Here is a 23,715-nt window from a genome sequence, read left to right as displayed (position 1 = left end):
TGTCGGGATCACAAACTTCAGTAGGTCCACGGGACAACGAATCAGCATCTTCGTGCTTGCGGCCTGATTTATAGACGATGGTAAGGTCAAACTCTTGCAGACGAAGGCTCCATCGTGCCAACCGCCCAGACGGGTCTCGTAAATTGGCTAACCAGCGCAATGAATGATGGTCGGTCACCATATATATAACACGGCCGAATGTTCCACATTTCATGACGCAGCTGCACCATGATGCTGACTCTGGTTATACTTATGCAACTCACCAGCTCAGAAGCTTCATCAGCACTCCCAGTTGCACTGAACTCCACATTCGCCCCTACCACAGCACAGGTGGAAGTGCTGTCTGGGCACATATCATGGTGAACCTGCAGCATGCACCATTGTCACATACAACAGTTATCACTGACGTGGACACTACTAATAGTGACTAAATCAGAGACTGACAAGCGGCTAAATCAACAAAAATTTCATGATGAAGTGCAGTTTTCTCCTTGCTGTGCTTGAAAACAAATCGTTAGTGTAACTTTGCTATGTGTTATTTGAGGGCTCTTGCGCCAAGGCTACACAGGATTTTGCAACTTATGGGCAGATTTGCAATCAAATTTATAAACCTGCTGTTATCATTACTTATGAATTTTGAGAACTTGCGAGGTGTGATACCCCATCACAACAAAATGTACAGCTGAACCACGAAGCATCGGCTGTCGAAATGAACATCGTAGTGATTAACATGGGCTGCCATCACAGCCGATGTTCATCACTACGACAGCAGCACTAATAACCAGCCGTCGAGCACCGGCAATTGCGAAAATTAAACGAGTCTTCGCCACACTAGTAGATGTGCACGAGCGTTGTTCTGGCTGCGTTTGTGCAAGATACAGCTACTTTGAACATTAGCTACATCTACCGAGCACGAATTGTGCTGGCCATTTCCAGATTAACCACATTATACAATCATCCAAACGCAAGCAGGTCGGTCGTTGTGAGGAAGCTCAAGACGGCTAAATGGGGAAGCCAACTTTCTTCCGTGTCTTCGTTGGTGCACACGATGACATGAGACTGAACTTTCCTTTCGCGGGGTCTTCGCTTTCGCGTCTTGGGCATCTTGGTACGCTCGAAGGTGGTCGGCACAGCTGTGCGTTTGAGTCGTCTTCTCTGCCCATAACTTCAACGTTATTTTTCCAGGCGCACGTAGCGCGGCCTCATGACTGAGGCCGCTGCTGCGGTAACTCTATCAAAGGAAGCACCTGCCTCCCGGCCTTTGGGCTCAAAGCGCCTTACAAAGCGCCTCAAAGCGCCTCAAACAGCGCCTTACTAAACGAAGGACGAGAAAATGTGTGCACAGGGTGCAGTGGCGAGTTCAGAGCAGGCAGTGTTCGCAGCATAAACTGGCCTAGCAATGACGTATACATCACCATGCGTTCCCTAGCAAGGTGTTGGAGGAAAGAAAAGTGGATAAATGTAGAGAAGAAGAAATAAAAACTCTCAGGGTCTCATGTGCTTTCACGTAAGACGAGTCGAAGACGAAAGCCGTCATCTTGTTCTTCTCCGTCGTCGTATTTATCCCTCCGAAAGCTATCTGCACCTAACGTGGTTTTGCACATCATCCGTGATAGATCTACATTTGACCAAGCTACAATGTCGTGTGATGACGTTATCCTGTAACGTGACGTCGTGATAACGGCATAACGGCGTCACATATTTTGGCGATCTATGACGTGACATCATATGGTGACGTCATCACGACATAATTTCTCGCGTCACTCGTGCTTTCTCCGACGCCGCGGGACGCTGACGGTAACTTTTCAGCTCGATAAATCATCTAAGGCTATTTTGGCTCAAAAGAAAAAAACGAATTTCTGGGCATGGTGGGGTTCAAACCCAGGGGCCCATGGTCCGAAGGCGACCGTCGTATCCAGAGGAACAAAGATAAACACGACAGCATAAAATTTCGGGCGACATGCAATCAGACTCAAATATCAATTCCTCTAAAAATGTTGGCCGTACAAATTATATGTCTTCAAGCCATGATCAAAAAAAGTGAATACGAGAAGGGTTTGAGAAAATATATTAAAATATATTAAAAACTTTCACTCAGTGAGTGAATGCATGTTTTTGCAGCACTGTGAAGGGTTATAAGCAAAGTAGCTTTTTGTTACTAACTCGAGTTAGTAACTTGGCTGTTTGCGTAGTAACAACACGCCTGTTGCTTTCGAGTTTGTAAATGGTTAGTAACTGTCTCAGAGAGTTAGTAACAGTGGCTGTTACTAACATTTTCCTTCCAGTTACTACCTTTTCACGAACTTTTTTTTAAGAGTGTGTGTCACGCTGCCCGCCGTTGGCGGTGCGGTATCGGGAGCAGGTACGCTGCACGCTGCTGCCGCCGCGGTGACTGGAGCAGGTAAACTGCAGGCTGCTACCCGCGCAATGCTTGGAGCTGTTAGGGCCCGCTCACGCTAGCGGCAAGCCTGCCGCAACGGCGCGGTGCCGCAGAACGTCAGCCGTCGCCGCACGCGCGAGAGCTGTCCTACTTGCACGGCAAGCTTCGCCGGCGAGCCTTCGAAAAACATGGCCGCACTGCTAAAAGCGGATGTCGTCCACCTCGAATCTATCAAGTGACCGCCGTGCGCTCTGTAGCGTGTAAGCTCCGAACTGATGCTTCCATTTGCTTTAGATTCATGTCCTTAAAGGAGCACTGACATCAAATTTACGCATGTCAAGATTTCTGCATCCAGGAGTAGTTATCGAACCCCTAGTAGCGATTCGCGACCCAAAATGCAACTGAGGGAGGAATAACTAACTGTTTTATTGATTTAGATCACCGGTATTTAGCACGATTCAAAACGGCCGGCAAGCCCGCCATTTCATAGCGCTGGCAGCGCTCCCTCGCGGTCAATCCCAGACCGCGCCCCAGTTTACCACTTGTCCACAGAAAGGAGTGACGTGAGGATCAGCTGCTCAGCTAAAATTTCGTCTGCTAGGCGCGCACGTTCAGTCATGCCTTGTCACCAGCGTCGCCGTCAAAAGTATCGACTAGTGTTAAAGACGGCATTCTGAAACTTAGAATCACCGCGATACGCGACGTCGCGAATCATTTTCGCTTCGACCCTTTGCAAAACTGCGATTCAAAAATGGACGCCGTTCCAAGCAGCAACGAGGAGGTGCCCGGGGACGCACGCTTGGGCCATACTCGCTGGTGTGTTTCAATTAGCTATATCAGATAATTTTAGCGTGCGCGGCATTCCGGTATACGCAAGGGGGTCTATGGAATATCGGCATAGCGAATGCACACCAGCGGAGAAATAAAATACGATAGGTTTCTACAATAACAATTCTGTGCTTGCCAGGTTCTTCATTCCGCCGCCAGATGGCCCCACCTATCCGGCCTCTCACGGCTACGGCTGCAGTAACCCGGTATTACGCTAGCGCAAGGAAGTCCACGGACGAACTAACATTCACTAATAGCGCTACATACGTGTTACTTGTTAGCGATGATATTTATCTATAGGCAGCTCCACTTTGATAGCTTGTGGTCGTGTTGGCGTTTACCGTACGTGCAATGAAAGGTCACGCGCTTTCCGCTTTTTCCACGCCTCGACGAGCAGGTCCGTACTACGCAGCGGTTCCCCGACATGCTGGCACGTAGTCGCTCCGATTGATCGCACTCGCGCTGAGGATCACACGACAAATCAGTCGATACGACAAGATGAATCGCAGGCACGGATCGGGACAGCAAGGCGATCCACTGGCTGGGAGTGAGAGCCGGTGAGAGCGTCGCCTGGCGTCGGCGGCACAATAAATACACTCAGATCGTCGGCGTCATTGTTACTAGCGTATCGTCACTCAGGATGGTATTTGCGGAATGTATCACACTTGTTACGTAGCACTAGTGTCGATGTCGCAGCGTGATCAATCTTCCGTTGAGCTTTCGTACGCTGTTTGCCCTCGAAATAAAATTACTTCCACGCGACGGACGCCATTCAAATTTGGCCAAGGATACCAATGCATACCTAACAATCGAATGAAGGGCACATCTCGACTTTGAAATTTGATGTCAGTGCTCCTTTAAGCTTCGACAGCAAAGTATTCGTGCCGATTCGGCCCCGTTTTTGAGAGCCGTAGTCAAATCATCGATGCTGTAGGCTTAGCGAGTCGAGATGGGCGCTTCCGAATGCTCGGAGGACATGGATTACGCGTTTGTTAGTTGTTTCTAATCCTCCATAGCTGGCGCCACTTGACCTGGCGCCTGCTTGGGGACACTTTATTTGGTTGTACGCGACGCTTTCTTTAATGCCGGACAGACTAAAACACTTTATTGACTGCTGAAACCATGCCTGGCAACGACACGGACGACATCCGCACTTTTTGCGTGAAAAGCGCAGAAAAAAAAGCAAGCAGCTCGAAGCGTCCCGCGGCAGACGCAGACGACGCGGAAAGCCAAAAGCAGACGATGCGGCACGCCGTAGTCATGGCAACCGCTCCTCCGTCGCTGATTGGCCACGTCGCTCTGCGGCAGACGGAGGACGGCGAGAAAATGGGTCTCGGACCTATTCTGCGAACGGCAAAGAACGGCAGACGTGCGCGAACGAAATCGCTTGCGCACGGCAGCCCGAGAACGTCAAACGACAAACGGCGAGCTGCCGTGCCGCTAGCGTGAGCGGGCCCTTACACTGCACGCTGCTGCCGGCGACGGGGTCCTGGTCTGCCGCTGTTCGTTTTGAAATATCACAGTCATAACTGCCCTGTCTGCGTAAGAAATAGAAAAATGCTCAGTGCTGGACAACTCAAAAGCGCAGTATATGCCACCGCCGTGGGCGCAACGATGCTGAGCACAAATTTGGGATCAACAGAAGCAGAAAATGTAACTAACACGTGTCTACCGTCTGCCAAACTGCCTCGACAAATATCCAAATTGTCGCGAAATAAATCGCGGCTCAATAAACATTCAGCACAATCAACCTTATACAACGAACAATTTCTTGCCGGTTCAAAGTTCCAAAACAAACACTTCAAGCACACACGTGTTGCACAGAACACGGAGTTATGCGGTTATGCCTAAACATACCTGCAGTCATGTAGGCATAGCCATTTCCTTGGCGGGCGCGGTTCCCGTCTTCGGCCAAGATCGCCGTCAACCTCGTAAGCACGCCGTTTACGGACACACATATTTCGCCTGCTGCCATGGTTGCTTTTTCGCGCAAAATCGCGCGGCTGCTTGTGCACGAGCTGCACTACCTCCAAGCACAGTGCAAGGATTTCTCTGAACTGGCCGTGCACGATGCCTGCACTTGTTTAAAACGAACGCCTCAGCTCAGAGGGCGCCACCTTGCACTGCCAAAACGAATGGCCAAGTGCGGCACCACATGAACCAGTTCAGGCAGTGCAGGTAAATCGAACGGACCTTATATCAACGTGTGAAACACGTTTATGTTGTGCTACATTGCCACCAAGTTTAGCGAAGGTTTTGTTTGAGGTGGCAACAACGTTGTTTACATCCTTAACATTCCTGTGTATTCCTGCGTTAGTACTGTGGGCAGCAAAAGTTTGCGGGATCTCGAGTGCGTGGCCGAGCGACGAAAAACTGCATTGCCGCGCCCTCTGCCGCAAGCCCGCCCGATGTCGAGGCTTATGGCACTTCCGGTCCAGTCATTCTTGGCGCATGCCTGTTTTTCCTTCGATATCAGCCCAGGGTGCGCTTGCCACACGTGTTTGTTGGCTGCTTGATGATGGACGGAGGCCGCAAGCATGACAGAGAGGTCCCGTGCATGTTTTGCGTGGCGCGCTGTGTTTTCTGAATAAATGTTATCTTTCATGACGCGTGGCTGGGCTAACAAGTATTATTCGGCTGATAACGCGAGCTTGATACGCTTTTCTTGTGACCTACATTTTCTGTTCGTCGCGCATTCCTTCTGAAACCACCATTGATGTTAGGCGTGAACACGGATGATGCCGCCTCGCGTTCTGGAGGACCAGAGACGTTACATTGCACGCCTGTTCGTGGAAGGCGTGCCCCAAAAAGAATTATGTCGCCTCGCAGGAAGATCTAAATAAGCCGTAACGCGGGTGGTTAGAGCATTCAGAGACGGAGGAAGGATTGCTTACGCCCCTTGTAGTGCACGACCGAGGGTGTCTCGGTCGTCCACCACAACCACTACTCGGTGTCTCGGTCGAAGACGCAATTATTATTGCCGCTGCCGTGGCTGATCCCTTCTTAAACGCGAAAGAAATTAAGCAAGAGCTCGGCCTTCACATGTCATGTGACACAGTTAAAGGCGTCTTAAGGAAGCGGGCCTGCAAAATTGTGCCGCAGCCCAAAACCCCTTCTTGGCTGACAACCAACGCTGGCAGCGGCTGGAATATGCTAGGGCGTACGAATGCTGGGCTGTCGATGAATGGAGCCAAGTCATCTTTACTGATGAGTCCATGTTCTGCACTAGGTGGGACCAGCAACAGCGTGTTTGGCGGCCTCTCAACTGTAGGTATGGCTGAGGTTCACGTCTTTAACATCACATTTGTAAATATTTATTAGTAACCCATAATTCATAATGAATAAGAGTAATACGGATTTCTTGTTTGGCGAGCAGCTTATTGTGTAATTAAGTGTTCAATAAATCCCCGCCTATTTTGTTTCATCAGCGATCGGAGATAAATTTAGCAACTAATCTAGCAGAATTGTCGTCACCCGGTAGTTTCTTGTAATTGACATTTTTTGTCATTAAAGCACCCATTTTACAGAAGGCAAGCACTCATGAGAATTTAGAAGAGTTTAGATCTTATTTTCGCGAGCCCACTCACATAAGAAAAGTGTTTCTCTCCTGGGCAAATGTTTTCTCGCCGGTGGCGCAGTTCACAACGGCAGTTTTTTCTCTCTCGTTTCCATTAGATACCGACCGGAGTACACGCAGAATGTGCTGTCGAGTGGCCGGTGCAGCGTTTCCGTCTGGGGAGCCATCAGCAAAGATGGACTTGGCCCATTAGTACGCATCGAAGAAACTTTTAACGCTTCACCGTACTGCGACATCGTCAACAAGACCCTGGTGCCGTACGCCCTGGACGGCCCGTTTCCGGATGACTTCTACTGGCTGCAATACGACCGCAGCCCAGCGCATACTGCGCGCCTTGCGGAAGCTGCGCTGGACTCTTGCGGTGTGGTGCGGTCACCATGGCCTCCAAGTGGCGCGGACCTAATTCCTATTGAGAATGTATGGGGTTTGATGAAATGGCGCCTCGCTGCCCGAAGTCGCCGCCTCCCCAACGCGGATGCTCTTTGGAGATCAATTCAGGAGGCATGGGAAGCACTGAGCAGAGAACCTGAAACCTCAAGGGCTCTGTACGCGTCCATGTCGCGAAGAATTGCCGAAGTGATCGCATCAGAAAGCCACTACACCGATCACTGACTGGTACTACCTGCCCTAAAGTTTTTTTCATGCCCTCTTGTTCACTACCGTTTTTTTGTTTGTGTGTTTGAGCAAAGAACACCCATGGAAATTTTGCACCACCAATGAATGGGTGCTTCTTTTTCAAACTTGCGAATGCTTTCGTGTAGTTTAGCGCTCAGAATCATACCTGGCCATGTAATGAATAACATTTCACATCGGGCGCCACTGTGGAGGCTTGGAGGCGTATACATACCACAGTTAAGCATGACGGCACGATAAGTTATAGTGGCATTATTTATTTTGCGGGTGCGGAACGTGGGAGCCCGTGCGCCGTGCGATGAGAGAAGAACTAAATAAAAAATGTCGGCATCTTGCTCTAAGGGCGCTAGGCGCCGCGGAGTTTGCAGCGCGCAAGGCGCCGGCGAACTCCTTGTATCGCATCGGCCACCAGGCGCCTTGCATCGCCCCGGCCGCGGCGCTTGCGACAACAATCGCCCGGCGCATCAGCTGTTTCTGTCAGTCTCAGGAGCGCGCCACTCCGGCATCATGGGGAAGCGAGCGATGAGGCATGAGGTTTTTTTACATGTACATGTGCCTCGACATTGGTCGCGCTTGCGGCAGAGGGTGTGGTAATCCAGTTTACCGTCTCTCGGCCACACTCGAGAACTTTTGCTGCCGACAGTACGTCGTTGTACACATGGGTCTCGAGCTACAAGGCTACACAGCTCGGGCGCTTTTACCTTGCCGAAAACGTTTAGCTTGCCCCTTGTTTACAGTCGCTCTGCGTAATGGAGCATGTTCGCGCTCGTGAAGTTCGTGGAGGATGAATACGATTCAAGGTTCCACATGGTGCACGCAAGCAGCATTGACTTTGGGCCGACAAATGGAGACGACCCCGATAAAAGAACATATATAACGTTGTCTTCACCGTCCAATGAGGACGGTGAAGACACCGGGAACTACGACGGCCATATTTTGATGGTGGCCGGTAAGTACTTCATCTGGAAGGAGCTTGGCATGCAGCTACATCGGAACGGTTGGCTACATGCAGGCAAGGTTCTGTCTCGTGTTGTAGAAGTTGCGTAATGCTTAGGGTACATGAGGTTTTTTTACATGTGCTGCTGCAAGAGGGCACATGTAACCGGCGAACGGAGGCGTTAGGAGAGCACCTGAGATAATAAGGAAGCAGGCGCTGCAGTATCTCCAGGGCACGTAAGGGGAAAAAGAAAGCTATAGAATTCGTTCTGGTCTGTAGACTGGGGCCGAGGCATGCCCAGGAGAGCTCGCATGCATACATGAGTAAGAACGCGTAACTTAAACAGGGACTTCGGAAGTTCCTGTTTCCTATCGAAGTCCCTGTTTAAGTTACGCGCTCGTACTTCGAGTTAACGAATCACTAACTCGCCTAATCAGCCGTTTTGACTCGCATACAAAATCTGCCCTTTGCGATAGCGGACAGCCGATATTCTACTAAGATTAGTACGGGTTCTGGCGTTGCTGTTCTAGAGGCACCGTCAGTGATAAAAAATGGTACATTGTTACAAATACAGTAAATGAAAACTAATAAGCAAATATCAGACTGAGGCGCCATCATGTGACGCTAAATGTAGCTTCCCGCGAATTCTGCAACAGTCGGTCGGTATTGCGATAAAATGACGCCATAGATTAGTTCTCGACTGTAAAGACTATATCGCCTGTTTCAAAATGGATTGCGCGGTATGTTTGTGAATCGTATGTAGTAGAAGTCACAATTCATTCCTTGAAGCTCGACTGCCACAACACATTATGTGGACAATGAATTGAGATGCATGGTGAACAAAACGCAGAGTCAGCATAACCAGCTTTATCAAAGAGTGTCACTAAATTCATTGGCGTTCGTTATTTTTGTATTGCGAAGCACGAAAGAACGTTTGTTTAAAAAGGAAATCGTACAGTTGTGCATTTTCTTTCTGTGCTAGTATTTTCAGCGTCTATCTCAACACAGTTGTACTTATATCAAAAACAGCTCTATGTGGACGACTTATGCTTTGTGGCACAACAGTAATATGCCTTCAGAACTCTCTAAACGAAATTTGCAAACTACAATGTGTACTAAAAGAAAAGGTTGATTCGTGACATTTTCTTTTGTCAACAATGCACATCGGTTGTACAAGTAGTGTTTGCCTCTTTCAGTGATCTTTGTCATTGCTAGCATTGTACAATAAGCTCTGTTCAACTAAACTGTGCAGTGCAGTACAGCATAAAGCGGTGATGAGGAATGTAGCCTTATAGGCCGCCTGCCTTTCATTTGCAGACAACCGTTAGGAGCTGGAGGCCAAGGTGGCAGCAAAATGGGCGCATGTCACGAACCTCAAGCTCGTCCAACCAGCTGTTGATGGCTCCAGTGAGGCAAAGGAAAAAAATGGAAAAGCTGGTATCTAACTGTAATTGCGTAAATATGGCATGCAGTTAATAAGGAATGCATTAGGATCTTTCTAAAAACTTTCATTCTGTGTTGCTTCAACTAGGTATCTCGTAAGCGCAATTAAAACAAAGAATGGAAAGAATACACAGTACAACGAAATACTGGGCAAGCATTTACAGGATGCGCATAAGAATGTGAAAACGAAATCGGGCCATCAAAAGCCAGTAAGCAGTGTTTGAGTTAATAGATGAAAAGGTTAGTCTACAAGGAAGCAAGTTTAACATGACTTGAATGTTTCTGCTTAATTTGCACGGCACAAAACAACTGCATTTCAGTTCCTCAGATGATGATTCAATCTGCCTGGCTTCAAAATTGAAGCATGAAAAGGTGAAAAAAAAAAAGCCTATAAGTAAAGGTCGTAAGACTTCAAAAACAGAATGGTTTGTTGATGGAGCAGGTCGCATTACTGCAGCGCTGTTTGGAGCACTGCTTGTGCTGTCAATGCAGCGCTGCCTGGTGGCAGAAATATTTTATTGTAAGTATGTTACCACCCACGCGAATATTATAAGTCAACCGTGCTATAACTAAGATCCATAGAGAAATTTCATATTGTTAACCCTACTTCCCTTTCTATAGGAGCATTTCAGGAAGAATGTATTAGGCGGCTATAGTTGTACCTGAAATGTGCTTTGTAGACTTAATGTCAATGCTGACAACACAGCAGTTATATAATCTTAAAAATAAAATCAGAACATAAAGACTTGACATAGAAGTGGAGAAAGTCCTGGGTTCTTCACTACTTCAATGTGTCAAATTCTCTTTATGGTAAGCATAGCAATAATGGTCAGTGTTGTTTGGTATTTGATTTCATACTTAACTGCAGGCGTCAAACTTGAGTGTCGATTGCTTCCTTTTACTTTATAGTGGAGAATTGCAGCAAACAGAAAGGTGAGAGCATGTGTTGTGTCGCGCGAGCCCTGGTGACATGCTAAAACACCAGTGCGGTAGGGGTCTCTATTCATGCTACTAGGTTGAGCTGGGTCTCTTCCCTGCCTCTTTGCTATCACCAATCCTCGCTGACCAATAGCCCTTTTCCCCCTCCTTAAAACCACCTGCAATAAACGCGGGAGAGCAGTCTCCCGTTAGTCTCGCCGAAGCTTGGTGTACGCCTCGTCACTACGTGCCCTCCCGTCGTTCGGCCTCTCCGTCCGCCCGCCGCGGGTTACGCCGCGCTCCTGCCCTACACAACAGCATGGTACACAAAGACCAAAGGAATGTTCTTCGTTGTGACAATGAAGGTAAGTTTGATCCTGTCTCAGTGCATATTGTAAAAAGTATATTCAAGGAATGGTGGAGCCAAAAGCAATTCTAGAACGAGGCATGCTAAGCAAACGCTGGCAACATTGTGAAGGTGTAGCTGAAGTGAAAACATCTTACAGTTTTCTGGGTTAATGAACATGGTACTGAACACGCAGCTACAGCAGAGAGCTCTTTCACTAACCTACTGCCGTTGTTGAGAAGGATGACTGCATTTGGGTACTTGATGCATGTGCAGAGCCTCAGGCATTGTGCAGTTCTGTAATGCAACGTAATTGCTCCTTTCAAAGCACTGTGTGCTAATTTTCGAATTCAACTAATATCTGCTGAGATTTTGTGTCTTGTGGAGAAAACTCCTAGAAAAAAAGATAAGTAAATGTATACTAAAACTGGAGTTATACGATAAGAAAAGTAATTCCAAAGTGCATGCAAATGCCTATCTGTGACACTGCTGACACTTACATTTTGACTTTACTGCATCCCAGTGCAGCCAGGGGCCGTATATTCTTGGATAATTGCGAAAGGCGGCCGCGTAGCATTGCATGATGTATAGTCTGACGTTTTCAGTGACTGAATGAACAACTTGTCTGTGACATTATCGTTGCACTGGTCATTGCCGATTGCAAGCGTGTCCCTTGACAAGAGTGAGAGCACTGAGAACTGAGGAACTCAAGTATGGCACTTCCGAGTGTATCGGCTTCTGTGCAGTCGCTAGGCTTGGCTTTGGTTACTTGAAATATAAGAAATGTTGATTGTTCTTCCAATGTTTCTTGTGTAAGAGTTCAAAATGCTGCATAATTGTCAAAGAACGCATGCTTGTGTGAATTGTATTTTTGTTGAGAGTTTAAAATGACGCACTAAGAGTTCAGCTGGCGTGTGCCACCTCAGCGCCATTTTCTCAAGTCAGTGTGCGATAAACCGCGCTACCAGTTCATACTACTGGTATTTTAAACCACAAAGAACACACTTACAAAACAATGATCACTGAAAACACAAAAAGGTAATGCTTGCTGAAAGCCGCAGTGTAAAAAATGCTGCGCACATCCACCAAGGAACAGTGCTATGCTTGGTTAGAATCTAAGAAAAAGAAAGTCAGCTTCGCTCCGAGCCATCGCTGTGTTTGAGATGGTTGACTTTCTTATACAGACAGTTTATGTCGCTGGTTTTAGTTCGAATACTTGAGCGTTCTGGCAAATCTCGTCACGGACTCTGACATCACAGCTCAGCCAAACATAATGTTTCAAGTAATAACGACAAACCTTTCGTTTATAATATGCGTAGTGTTTACAGCAGCGCAGACAAAGTACGTGCGGTTCTAGTGGTAACAAGCTAGCACGACTGCCTTTCACAGGTGAAGAGCAGGTGCCATGCTTCTGTGGGTGGCGCTTACATTTTTTCTTAGGTTATAACCGAGTACAGAAGCGATCGTCAGTGACTGTGTTCTATACTCTACCACGAATCGATGGTGAAAAGGTGTGTTCGTTTATTCCAGGCATGTCAACAACACAGTATTGCGCCTCAATTCAAAATTTGTATCGCGACAAATACTAGATAGTGCCATCAGTTTTCTGGATTCGGTCATGTTTTGCTGTGTTAGTGTACTATTAGTCTACATTACCAAATGAGGCTTTGTAAGCTATGAATAATCATTGTTGATAGTTCAAAGCGCTGAAGGGACAAGGATGAAGTACGAAGAAGATGACATACTTCGTCCTCCTCCCTTTGGAGCTTTGAACCACCAAGAATAAACTGTCACCAAGTAGCCCACGTCTCCATTCTTGTGCAATTAATGATGCCAAAACAAGCAAACAAAGAAAAATAGCGGTGCTATTGCCTTGGGGGCTCCCACAGTGGGTTGCTTCGACGTGGATTTAGAAATATACTTAGTTTGACTAGATTCCTCATCACCAAAAAAAAAAAAAAAAAAAGAAGGGGCAAGGTTGCATCAGTTTATCAAAAATGTGAAGGCTCAGCGTAGCAAATTCTTAGAAATTTAGCTATGTCGATGTAAACAAAAATACTCTCATACTTGCAATGTCACGCATCGCAGCTGAGATTTCTTGCATAAAAATAGAAGAGGTAGCCTTGATGTTCATTTTCTGGTATCATAATCAACCTCTTCCAACTCAATAGAAGTTTGAATGAAATTTTACTTAAGTTAACCTAAATCCTTTTGTGGTGTCCTCTCCAGCTGCCAATAAACCTCCATAACATTTTTTCAGGCACTGAACTGCCTGTTGCTGCTGCAAATGAGCTGCATGTGCCACCCCCCCCCCCCCCCTGTGTTGACATTAGCACAAAATCTGCTTATTGTAAGTACTAGATGATTACAAGTTTTTATGATGTGCAGTCGCAACGGAAAAAGATTAGCACCAGTGACCGGTGGCCGCAGTGGCAGAATTGCTACCCGCTGGCGCTGTCTGTCCCGAAGGGCATTCCATTTTCCAAAGCAAGGGTGGCCGGCGGGAAGCACTCGAACAAACAGCTTTTCCGGGTCACCTGCGATAAAAATACGGTTGATCGCAACTACGGCGGGGGAAAAATCTTGTGTGTAGCCAAAGGTAATGAATGCGCTAGCGTTTATTTAAGATGTTGGCTTTCGGATGGGCCCACAGCAAGATAAGCTGCTTTCTGCAGGCCACCCCTGGTATGGAATTTGGTATGTGCTTGGCATCCTCACTAGCGGCGTGCTAGGGAGCAACAGCGCCGCGTGTCTCACTTTTACCGCTCCGACTACCGGTCACTTGTGCTCATCTTTTTCCCTTGTGACAATGCAATGAAATGAGGGCTCTGACATATCATTAGGTCTATGCCATGCCTTTGTCTATTATTTATAATGTCGTAATTATGAGATTATAAGAGCTCAACAGTGCAATGATTAATTACTTGACATTCAAACTGCAGAACTATAAAAGAAGCCGAGAAATTTACTTACAAATGCGTTTCTGCAAGCTGATCTGTTTCAGTGGACTGATAACGTATTCTGCTAGCTGTTCTGTTTCAATGGACTGATGACGTAAATAGGGAGCAGGGACATTTTGCTTTTAGCACAGCGTGTGTGTTTAAATTTCACATTCCCTCCCAGAACAAAATCTTAAAAAATAAGGAACTGCTATGTTCACATCTATAGTGTTACACACGACAAACGCAGAATGATATTGAATAAGATAAATGTACAGCAAAAACGCACTTTGAGAATAGATTGAGTGCGTATGCTTCCCTGAAATTTCACAATGAAGGAACCAGTCGAATGAATTTCCTTTCACAATGAAAATGAGTTACATACGAGGAATCATAATTGCACTCACTGGCGAATTACATTAGTGACATACTGAAGCTCTGTGTTTGAATAATGAAGCTTTGTTTTTGTGGACGTCATAGCATAGGGTTAATGGTTGTTATATGGATTCGTGTTGTACTAATGCCAGTGTATGCGAGGCCACTTGTAGGAAAACCCAAAATTATAATGTATCACTTCACATTAATTTTATAAAGGGTGTTTCAGCTAACTTGTGCCAAGTATACTTTTCAAATTTCATGCACGCCAAAGAAAAGGTGGAAAATTTTGAAACGGCAGTTATCTTAGCATTGATGAAATAAATCCGACATTGCTAAACATTGCGCTTTTCTATGTAAGATTTTCCGTGGAAGAGGTGGAGTTACTATTTAAAAAAATTATGACGTGCTGCATAGGACTCAAAACAATACTGGGCTAATTCGACATACGTACTGCACATGTTTGTTTCTTTAATACTTGGCGCAAGTTAGCTGAAACACACTGTGTAGCTTTGTGAGCTATAGAAAGGCAGTAGACACGGGATACCATAGTTATAGTTCTTGAAACTGCAAAAGTATTTGAGTGCACAGCAATTAATTCGATTATTGCCATGCAAAGAATTCTCTTTAGCGTGTGTGGTAATTTCGGTACTTGCAAGGATAACGAAATCATAGTTACACACCGAACTGAGAAACCATTCGCAGCTTCATTGTATTTACTATTGCCAGTTAAAACCTATGAAAATATGTCAGCCCCGCTGAGAGCCGTTGCTCTCCCTCCCAGAGAATTCGCATAAATGCTCGATCTAAATGCGCTTACTCATGTTTCGTGACATCAATCACTTGAGTGTTTCTGATAGTTTAGTTTCTCATACAGACGTTTGTGTCGCTGGTTTCTTGGTGGGAAACATGAACGGCCTTGTAAATTTCGTCGGGCATTCTGACATCGCTGTTCAGCCAAACACAATGTTTCATAGTAACTACGAACCTTTAATTAATAATATGCGTAGCATTTACATCAGCCGAGAAAACGTATTTATGGTGTGTGCGATGCCTTTCTTTTTTTGCCAGCTAGTGTCACGTAGCACATGATCTTATTCTGAGCTGGCAGTTGGCCATTAAACCCTAGCATATTGTATAAAGCATGAAGTCTGCCAGAATGAGGCCCTGGTTATGAACGAACGAAACAAGGGGATTGATAAAGAGCTTGTGTCTTTGTTAGGCACAATCTAATGAAACAATAAAGCCAATAAAGGTCGGGAGACATGATTTGTAGCCTTTAACTGTGTTATAGTAATTAAAACATCAATGAAAGGAATAAAACTGAATGAAAAAGAAGCGTGAGGTGCAGTCAGGGATATGAATTATTTCATAATGTTGTACTATATTTCACTGTTTATTGCTGTATATGATTAGCTACCGTGCTTTTCTTTTATTATATTGTGTTGATATTATTGTTTCGTGTAGTTTACTGCCATAATTACATTACAGGTGTACCGTTGTTTTTTTCGTGTACTTGTAGTATTACGATTTCTTTTCTGTAAATAAATTTTAGTATTCTGTTCGTATTGTTTGTAATTAGTAATGTGCTTATCCAAAAATCATTGCCTGTTTCGATTACACGGGTATTGTTGTATGCTTTGTTTATGTAAATAACATTTTTTCTACCATGTGTGTTATATGACTTGTACATTTGTTGCAAATCTTTTCAGCTGTCACTTGTTATGTAATTGGTCTTCTGCGTCCTAGTCAAGCTGTGTTATCCATCCAGACCATCCAGAATGTAATCTTTTCGTTTTATTCTGGAAATAAAAAGAGAGAGAATGAATGAATGAATTAATTAATTAATCTTTAATTGGTATCATGGTGTTCTCTTAATCGTGGAGCTGAAACGTCTCCTAATATTTTTTGCCCACACATTTCTAATAACTTCCTTTCCAGGTGCACTACAGCACTGGGGCAGAAGATCCAAGGTGATGTAACCAAGTCACTTCGAGCAATTCCTCGGCTGCTCACAGAAAATATTCAGGTCTGCCGCAAATCACTCAAAAAATTGAGCGCAGTGTAATGTTTGTAAAATAAACATGTTATGTGTATCCTAGGTCGCTTTTATCTTGCACTGGAGCCCCAGGGAATAAATAGCCCCATCTGGTTGCTTTTACTGGGAGCAGCTGCACGCCACTAGCCATTTGTTCCTAGTGGGACACCATTTGGAACAGGCAAATGGCTCTTATTGAGATCTCATTAAGAGGTCTCAATAAGAGCCAGTTGCCTGTTGCGATCCTATGTCAAAAAGAGGCACTGGGACCCACTGGCAACTGGTCTCAATTGCAAGTGGAAACAACTGGGGCCATTTGAAGTGCTTTATGGTGAAATACCAAGTGGTGACCATTTGCCAGTGGGTCCCAACTGCGACCAGTTCAAGTGGTTTATGGTCAAATGCCCAGCGGGGACCAATCGCCAGTGGGTCCCAGTTGGGCCCCAGTGGCAACTGCTCCCCACTGTTGATTTGGCCATAAATCACTTGAACTGTCCGAGTTGTTTCCAGTGCAATATTTGCACGTGGTTCATAGTCATATAGTGTTTTTAGGACGGTAAACCCCAACAGTTATTATTATGATCGTTAATATTATTGTGGCCTATGCGCATGCGGACGGCTCTCTTTCACTACCCAGTTAGCACAAGGGCTGAGGTGTGGGCACTGGTGGTTCTTTTCCCAGCTCCGCCTGGGCAGAGTCCGAATTCATAACCATATGACTCCCAGCAAAGAGGGTCTAGCGTAACGGCCGAGTCCGTCTACACGCAGCGCTTCTGTGTTTAATGATAGGCAACTCCGACGAGTAAGAATGACTGTACAGATGAGGTTTGGTATCGGTAAATCTGAATGAAGCATATTTCTTTTGCGCATGGTGTCCGCACAAGAAGTGATGAGCACCGTTGTGACGCGCTTTCAGCAAATGCACACGGCTGGGCAGCCAACGAAAGCAGCCGGGCGCACTCGCCGGCGTTTCGCTGACCCACACTTGTCAACTGGTAGCCTTAATAAACTAAAATGATTGCATACTTTCTTGCGCATTCATTTGAGTTTTTAGATGCGAAAGCATCTCTTGCTCGGGGGTATGTCCCGCGGCATGGGCGTCGGCGTCCGCACTCACACTATGCATGCGCAACTCCTTCTTCTTTCTCTCCAACAGCTGCGCGTTACTCTCTCCACTTCTCTCCCTGCACCTGCTTGCGCTTCTCCTGTGTTCTCGCTTCTGCTCTCGCGGCGCATGCGCTACTCTCCTCCTCTAGTCCCCTCTCCTTCAAGCTGGTAGAGCACTGCGCGCGTTGTCCAGCGCTTGCTTCGGTTGACTCCTCTGAAATGCGGGTTCGACATGCCGAAATTCTCTCCTGCGCAACGCCGCGATGAGCGCCAGCACATGCGCGTCCCCTCCTCCTCTCTCTCCTGAACTACGCTGCCCCCCTCTCGCAAGCCTGTCGAACGCGTTCCCCGCTCGCCCTGTGAGAATTAACGGCCAGGCTAGAGGGAAGACACGACGCGCGTAGTGTTCCTCTTCGCGTTCCACGACGCGAGGTCGGTAGCATGCCCAACGAATAACAGAGAGCTGAGCTAGTTGGTACGTATTCATTCTAAAAAGAGACAGGGCGTGCAAACACGGACACATCTCTTTCTTGTGTCCGTGTTTGCACGCCCTGTCTCTTTTTAGAATGCCCAACGAACGCCAACGGAACACGATCGTGCTTGGGCTTCGCATCGCCTCATGGTCCCCTTTAGCGGGAGATGGTCTAACTTTTTGCGATTTGTTATGTATTTGTAGGTACCGATGGAGCTGCAAATCAGTACACTAACGCGGCCGCTGTACTGACCTATCTCGCTTGTGCGAGAAACTACGCGTTATTCAATCAACTGCGCGCATACTTATCCAGCGAATTACAGTCAGCATATACCTTCTCTGCATGCCAACCAGTGGAAAGGGCGAGAAACGGATCTTAAATCCGGCAGTAACAGTCGATAAACAGCAGCTGCTCGTAGGTCGCTTCTATGTTTCCTAAGTAGTGGATTCTAAAAGAAACTTGGTGCTGTTGGCATTAGTGACACGCCATTCGTCGTCGGCATCAGTTTGTTTGTGTCTTATGAAGACGCGCGTTTTAGTTTGAATTTCAACACTAGTTAAGGGTGAAAGTATTTGAGGCCAGAAGGCGGCGCCCCTCGATGACTCGAGTGCACGGTGGCAGCGCGAAGGAAGTGCCGTTCTCCGGTGAGTATACGCTTTATTGCAACACTCAGGCGTCTGCCCGAGTCCAAGCCCGAACCTCAGCTCTCCTCTCACATCCAAAACGTCATCTCTTGAACCTCCCAACAAGACAATCACACATGTGGGTTCACATCAGCACAAGCAATGGCACAAACACTTTCATGACAGACACGGCATTGGTCATAAGCATGTCGCAATCCACAACACTCGAGAGGATCGATTCACTGCGCGGCACGAGTCGTCACACTCTCCCCTACGTTATCACCTGAGTATTAAGCTTGATGTCCGCCGGCACCGGAGGCTAGGCTAGAGCTTGCCCTTGTAACCTTTCTCTACAGACCAGCACGCGCATCAAACATCTCTTGCAAGATGACGCCCCAACAGCGGCGAGAATGCTCCCACGCCGTGGCTGCTGACTGTGGGTGCCCGACAGTGAGATGCTTTGCCATCACCAAGGAAACTCGGTCATTCCGTGCAGCTGGTGGCCGGTTCGCCTGAATGCTCCGAATGCTGCAGTTGTGACCCGAGGGCGATTGTACACAAAAGCATCCCTAGGTCGCAGCCGGCTAAGTGGTCGTAAAAATAATGCCGTTTACTTACGGCATTCTCAAAGGGCGTGCGCGGATGTTCAACACTGAAACCGGTGGTGGTGGTGGAAAACATTTATTCAGCTATATACAGTGAGAGGTGTGAAAGGGGTGAGCTGGATGGGCCCGCCCTTCACAAACACTAGGAGGGATCCCAAGTCCGGTATCCCTGTAGCCGACGCGGTGGCCCGCGCTCTAGCCACCAATGCCTGTGGGGCTTGGAGGTCGGAGCAGCCGAGCGGGACAGCTTCATAGTCTTCTCGGGTGGGGTGGGAGTGGGGTGGGTAGGTAGGATTGGAGGGGCATGCCCACACCACGTGATAGGTGTCAGAAGACTCCTCCGCACAGTGCGGGCACGCGCCCGAGAAGGCCGAATTGAAATGTTTTAATACTGCCGGGCACAGCACAGTATTGGTTTAAAGGCGGAGAAGCCAGCGCTCCTCGGCCTTGGTGAGGCCTTTGTAAACGGGGCGATAGAGGCCATGCGAAGATTGATAAAGAGAGGTGATCTCTCTAAAGGTGGTGGCCAGATTGAAATCGTGTTCCGGAGCTGGCTTCGGATGAGGCGATGCCCGGTAAGTAAGCGCGCGGGCGGCAGCGTCGGCTGTCTCAATGCCCTCAAGACCTGCATGAGCCGGAGCCCACACGATGGTACGACGGGTTGGATACCCCGTTTACTCGCAAGCGTGGAGGATTTTGAATGTGCGGTATGGTATATACCCTTGCTCAATATTGCGGCAGGCGCCCCTGGAGTCAGTGATAATGACCTGGGACTCTGGATCTGCGGCGGCCAGTGCAATGGCGATCTCCTCCGCGAAAGTAATGTTTGGGGCATGGAAAGAAAGGCCTTTGAACTGTAGTGTTTCAGTGGATAACGGCCGCCGTGTACCAATCCCCATGTTGCGGGCCGGCAGCATCCACATAGAAGACACCTGACTTATCACCATATGGTTAAGAGACAGCATCCGCTCTCTCAGACAGCGACCGTCATGCGTGCCTCTAGTGATGTGCGGAAGGGGTCGCACCTGGAGATCGAAGCACCAAGCTTCGGGGATGCGGACCAGTTCTTCCGTCTGTGTAACGGGGGATATATGTAAGCGGATCAGAAGGCGGCTCCCTGCAGGTGTTTTGCTGAGGCGCAAATATTGATTATTAAGAGGAGCTTCTCGTAACTCCCCAAACGTGTTGGGTCATCCCCAAACCGAGGAGACGCTGGTTGGACGTCGTTATGGGGAGATTGAGTGCTCTCTTGTAAACCTTGCGGAGAACTACATCCAAGGCATTCTCATCGCATTTGTGTAGGCGGCCGAGTGTCGTGTTGCCCCATCTCCGCGACTACGCTTCCCATTCAGCTCGAATACCTTCCATTTTGTTTCAAGCGAGGGGGCGGCTTTGCCGGCTCCGATTTTCTGCGGCGCAACCACCGAGTCGCCTTTCGTTCACTGTGTGGGTGTCTTCCGCAACACCTGACGGCACCTCGTGGAAAGAAGAGCATATGATCCAAACGCGCAATGGAATTATGTCGGCTAATAGCCAATAGCATGTTATTCGCTGTTCGACGTCAAACAGCGGGCGCCGGTAGCTCCGAAAAGAGTGAGCACATGCTTCTGTGTGAAAATAGGGCGCCTCACAAAATGGCAACCTCGCGCTCCACTTCTAAACTCTCCTTGCCGTGCACGGCTGCGAGCTTTGGCTGACCTGCCCATAGCAGTGTTTGGTTTTCTGCAGGACGTGTTTTTCACCAAGTCCGGGGGGTTGTTTATGACCCCTTTAATTATATGCGAATGGCAGAACGATCGATAATAATACTGGAAGCATTAGTGTTTCGGATGGATACGTGCTCCGCTGCCTGAATACACAGAAGCGTGTTTTGCAGGCATCGTTCATACACACAGCTGCTGCATCCATTACTATGATACTATAATTCTAGCGTTGTGGGTCGCCTTTGAAGCCATCAACGGTGATGGCTTTTCATCGTATGTCCTTCAAACAAAGACAGATGATCAGTGCATACGCGCGAGCATGTAGCCAACCGAGAGCAGTGGAGTATCCATTCGGAAAAAACTTTCACTTTATAATAAGCGAGCAAGACGACGGCAATTGTGTTATTTTCCCGGCGGCTTCCTTGTCAGCAAAGATGCTTACTGAACTCATCGTGATTTGTGTAGCAGTGATGAAAACGGCTAAACCAGTAACAGCGCTGAATACCCAAATGATACGTTTGTGCGGCGGTCAACTGAGTGAGTATGGTCTTAGGCGTAGCAAGCTTTTGCAGTACACACTCAGAAAAATAGAATACAAGAAACTTACGCGTGTTTTTGGAGAAGAGTGACGCGCTAGTTTATTACCTATTTTGGTGGCTGTGCAGAGATAACAAAAGTTAGCATAAAGAACACAGTTTTATAGTAGATACCAAAAAGTTGTATCTTGGTGCTGCTTTGAATGCAGTGAACTCTTTTTTTTTCGAACAGCTTCGCACTCATACCAGTACCTCTGCACATTATTACAGCAGGCATTCTTCCCATTTCGTCTGGCATACCACTTTTGCCGAATGGCTATTATACGCTTTTCATGTCATCAAACGTTCTCCAGCGAGGACCTTTAACTTGTTTCTTTTGTGGCTGCTTTCTATTCAATTTGGAAGAAAGTAAAAAAAGTCAGCCGAAATGTGGCTTCTATTTAAAATATAAGGCACATTTTAATACGGGCTCTATTTCGATTACACACCACGTTTGAATGAGGTGTAGGATCGAAATGTGGTGAATGTAGCAACACTATGAACAAATCAGGTGCATCGTTATGACCATGCATGCTATTCGCGACATTACTGCATTTTCCTCGAGGCGCGACAGAGACCAAATGACGCTTGTGGCCATCGTAAGCTCCAGGTTTGCTGTCGTAACGCTGACTTTTCTGCCTGTGAACCGAATGTAACGTTCGTGAATACGGAAAACCATTTTCCTCCGTAGTAAAAATAGAACATCTGGTTCAAAGTGTAAACTATTAAGTCGTCAACACCTATCCCTTCCGTCGTGGGAATTATTGGCTGGGACGCATGCGTCCGAGAAATGAAATGATTCATAGATGTTCGCTCCAACGTGCTTGTTTCCCAACTTGAAACAGCACAAGCGAACGACCTTGGGGTTATGAAGAGCGCACATTCTCCGTCGAACTATTGCTATCTCATGAAGCACAATTGAATATGTAATAAGCCTAGCTTGGCTGGCTCAGAACAGTAAAATATTGCCACGAAGTCCATGGCAATGCCACCGCCCCAGGCTGCCACTTGCACTAGCGATGCCAGTGGGCACAGGAGATACAAGCGCCGGAAGTCCCAACTCTAGTGTGAAAAGTTCATCTTTACGTGAACGTTGTCTCGCAAGCAAAACGATGCCAGTCATCGTCTAAATACCTCCATTTATTTATTTGGATATCCTTAGGGCCCGGTGGGCATTACATAGGGGGGGATTAATTGGAAGTGAAAGATACAGTAACAATTCAGGCATACAGTAATTGAAAAGGTAATACTATTAATACAATGCGAAAACGTCTAATTTGGAAGTGAGAGGGGCGACGGCGGTCGTGCCTTCCAAATATTCTGCTAGGCTTCTCATCGCGGCGTTGCGCGGGACAGAATTTCGGCATTTCTAGCCCGCGTTTCAGAGGAAGAGCGGTGAGGGGGAAATGGGAGATTGAAAGTGGAGAGGAGGTGTGTGGAGAGGGTATGCGCATGCGCAGTAAGGGTGGTCATGCCTCACACCACCACCTCGGGTTTGAACTCCGCTATAAGAGGCTTCGCATCTAATAAACAATAGAAATAGGTGTTTTTCTAAAAATGTCAAGGCCTTAGCAAGTAAGCCCCCTCCGAAAACAATTTCCTAGCTACGGGCCTGGTTCGTTGTCACCTGTTGTCGGGGCTGTTCGTGTGCAAAACTATACTTGCTCGCACATTCGCAGTATATATTTTGCAAGTTGTCAATGGCTTATTCGTCGACAGCCATCACCCGCTCCATTGCAACAGTACGAGCCTGTACTACTGTCCCTAGAGCCCGTATGAAGCAATAGCCACGCAGAGGCCGTCAGCATCGGTTTTATTTAGGGGCGAAGCACCTTAGGGTCTCGGCGTCCATCGCGCATCGCCGTCTACTGTCGCGTGTGCATCGTCACCTGCTCCATTTGCTTGAGCGCAAGAGAGGGCGCCACCGCCTCAGCGCTCGCCATGTGGCGAGAGAGAGTGAACGGCGCGCGTTGCCTATGGAAACAATTTTTGTGCGATGAACGCTGAACTACCAGCTCGCAAGGAAGGAGAACGCGCCCTCGCCCGCGAGAGACAACGTCGACGCAGGCAGTGTCTGCTAGCGAGTTTTTAACACGAAAGTGTTTTATGCCGGGGTCCACCAAGACTTCAGTGACGTATTTCCGTCACGGAAATGACGTAGAAAAAATTTACACCTGCAGATGTCAAAGAAAAAAGTTCCGTCATCGGGCATCGA

At 47.3% G+C, this 23,715-nt stretch overlaps 1 protein-coding gene across 1 annotated transcript in view; it reads left to right on the top strand.

The window, feature by feature from the left end:
• Positions 1–21,262: 21,262 nt before the first annotated feature.
• LOC119390629 (uncharacterized) overlaps positions 21,263–23,715 on the top strand; it is a 111,751-nt gene continuing 109,298 nt past the window's right edge. The window contains exon 1 of the mRNA XM_037658238.2: positions 21,263–21,462. Within this exon, the coding sequence (XP_037514166.2) occupies positions 21,360–21,462 (103 nt within the window). The 5' untranslated portion in view covers positions 21,263–21,359. The remainder of the gene's footprint in view (positions 21,463–23,715) is intronic.

This window comes from Rhipicephalus sanguineus, chromosome 4, assembly GCF_013339695.2.
Source record: "Rhipicephalus sanguineus isolate Rsan-2018 chromosome 4, BIME_Rsan_1.4, whole genome shotgun sequence".
Classification (NCBI taxonomy): domain Eukaryota; kingdom Metazoa; phylum Arthropoda; class Arachnida; order Ixodida; family Ixodidae; genus Rhipicephalus; species Rhipicephalus sanguineus.
The sequence above is the reverse complement of the archived record's forward strand: the minus strand, read 5'-3'. Positions and strand labels throughout refer to the sequence as shown.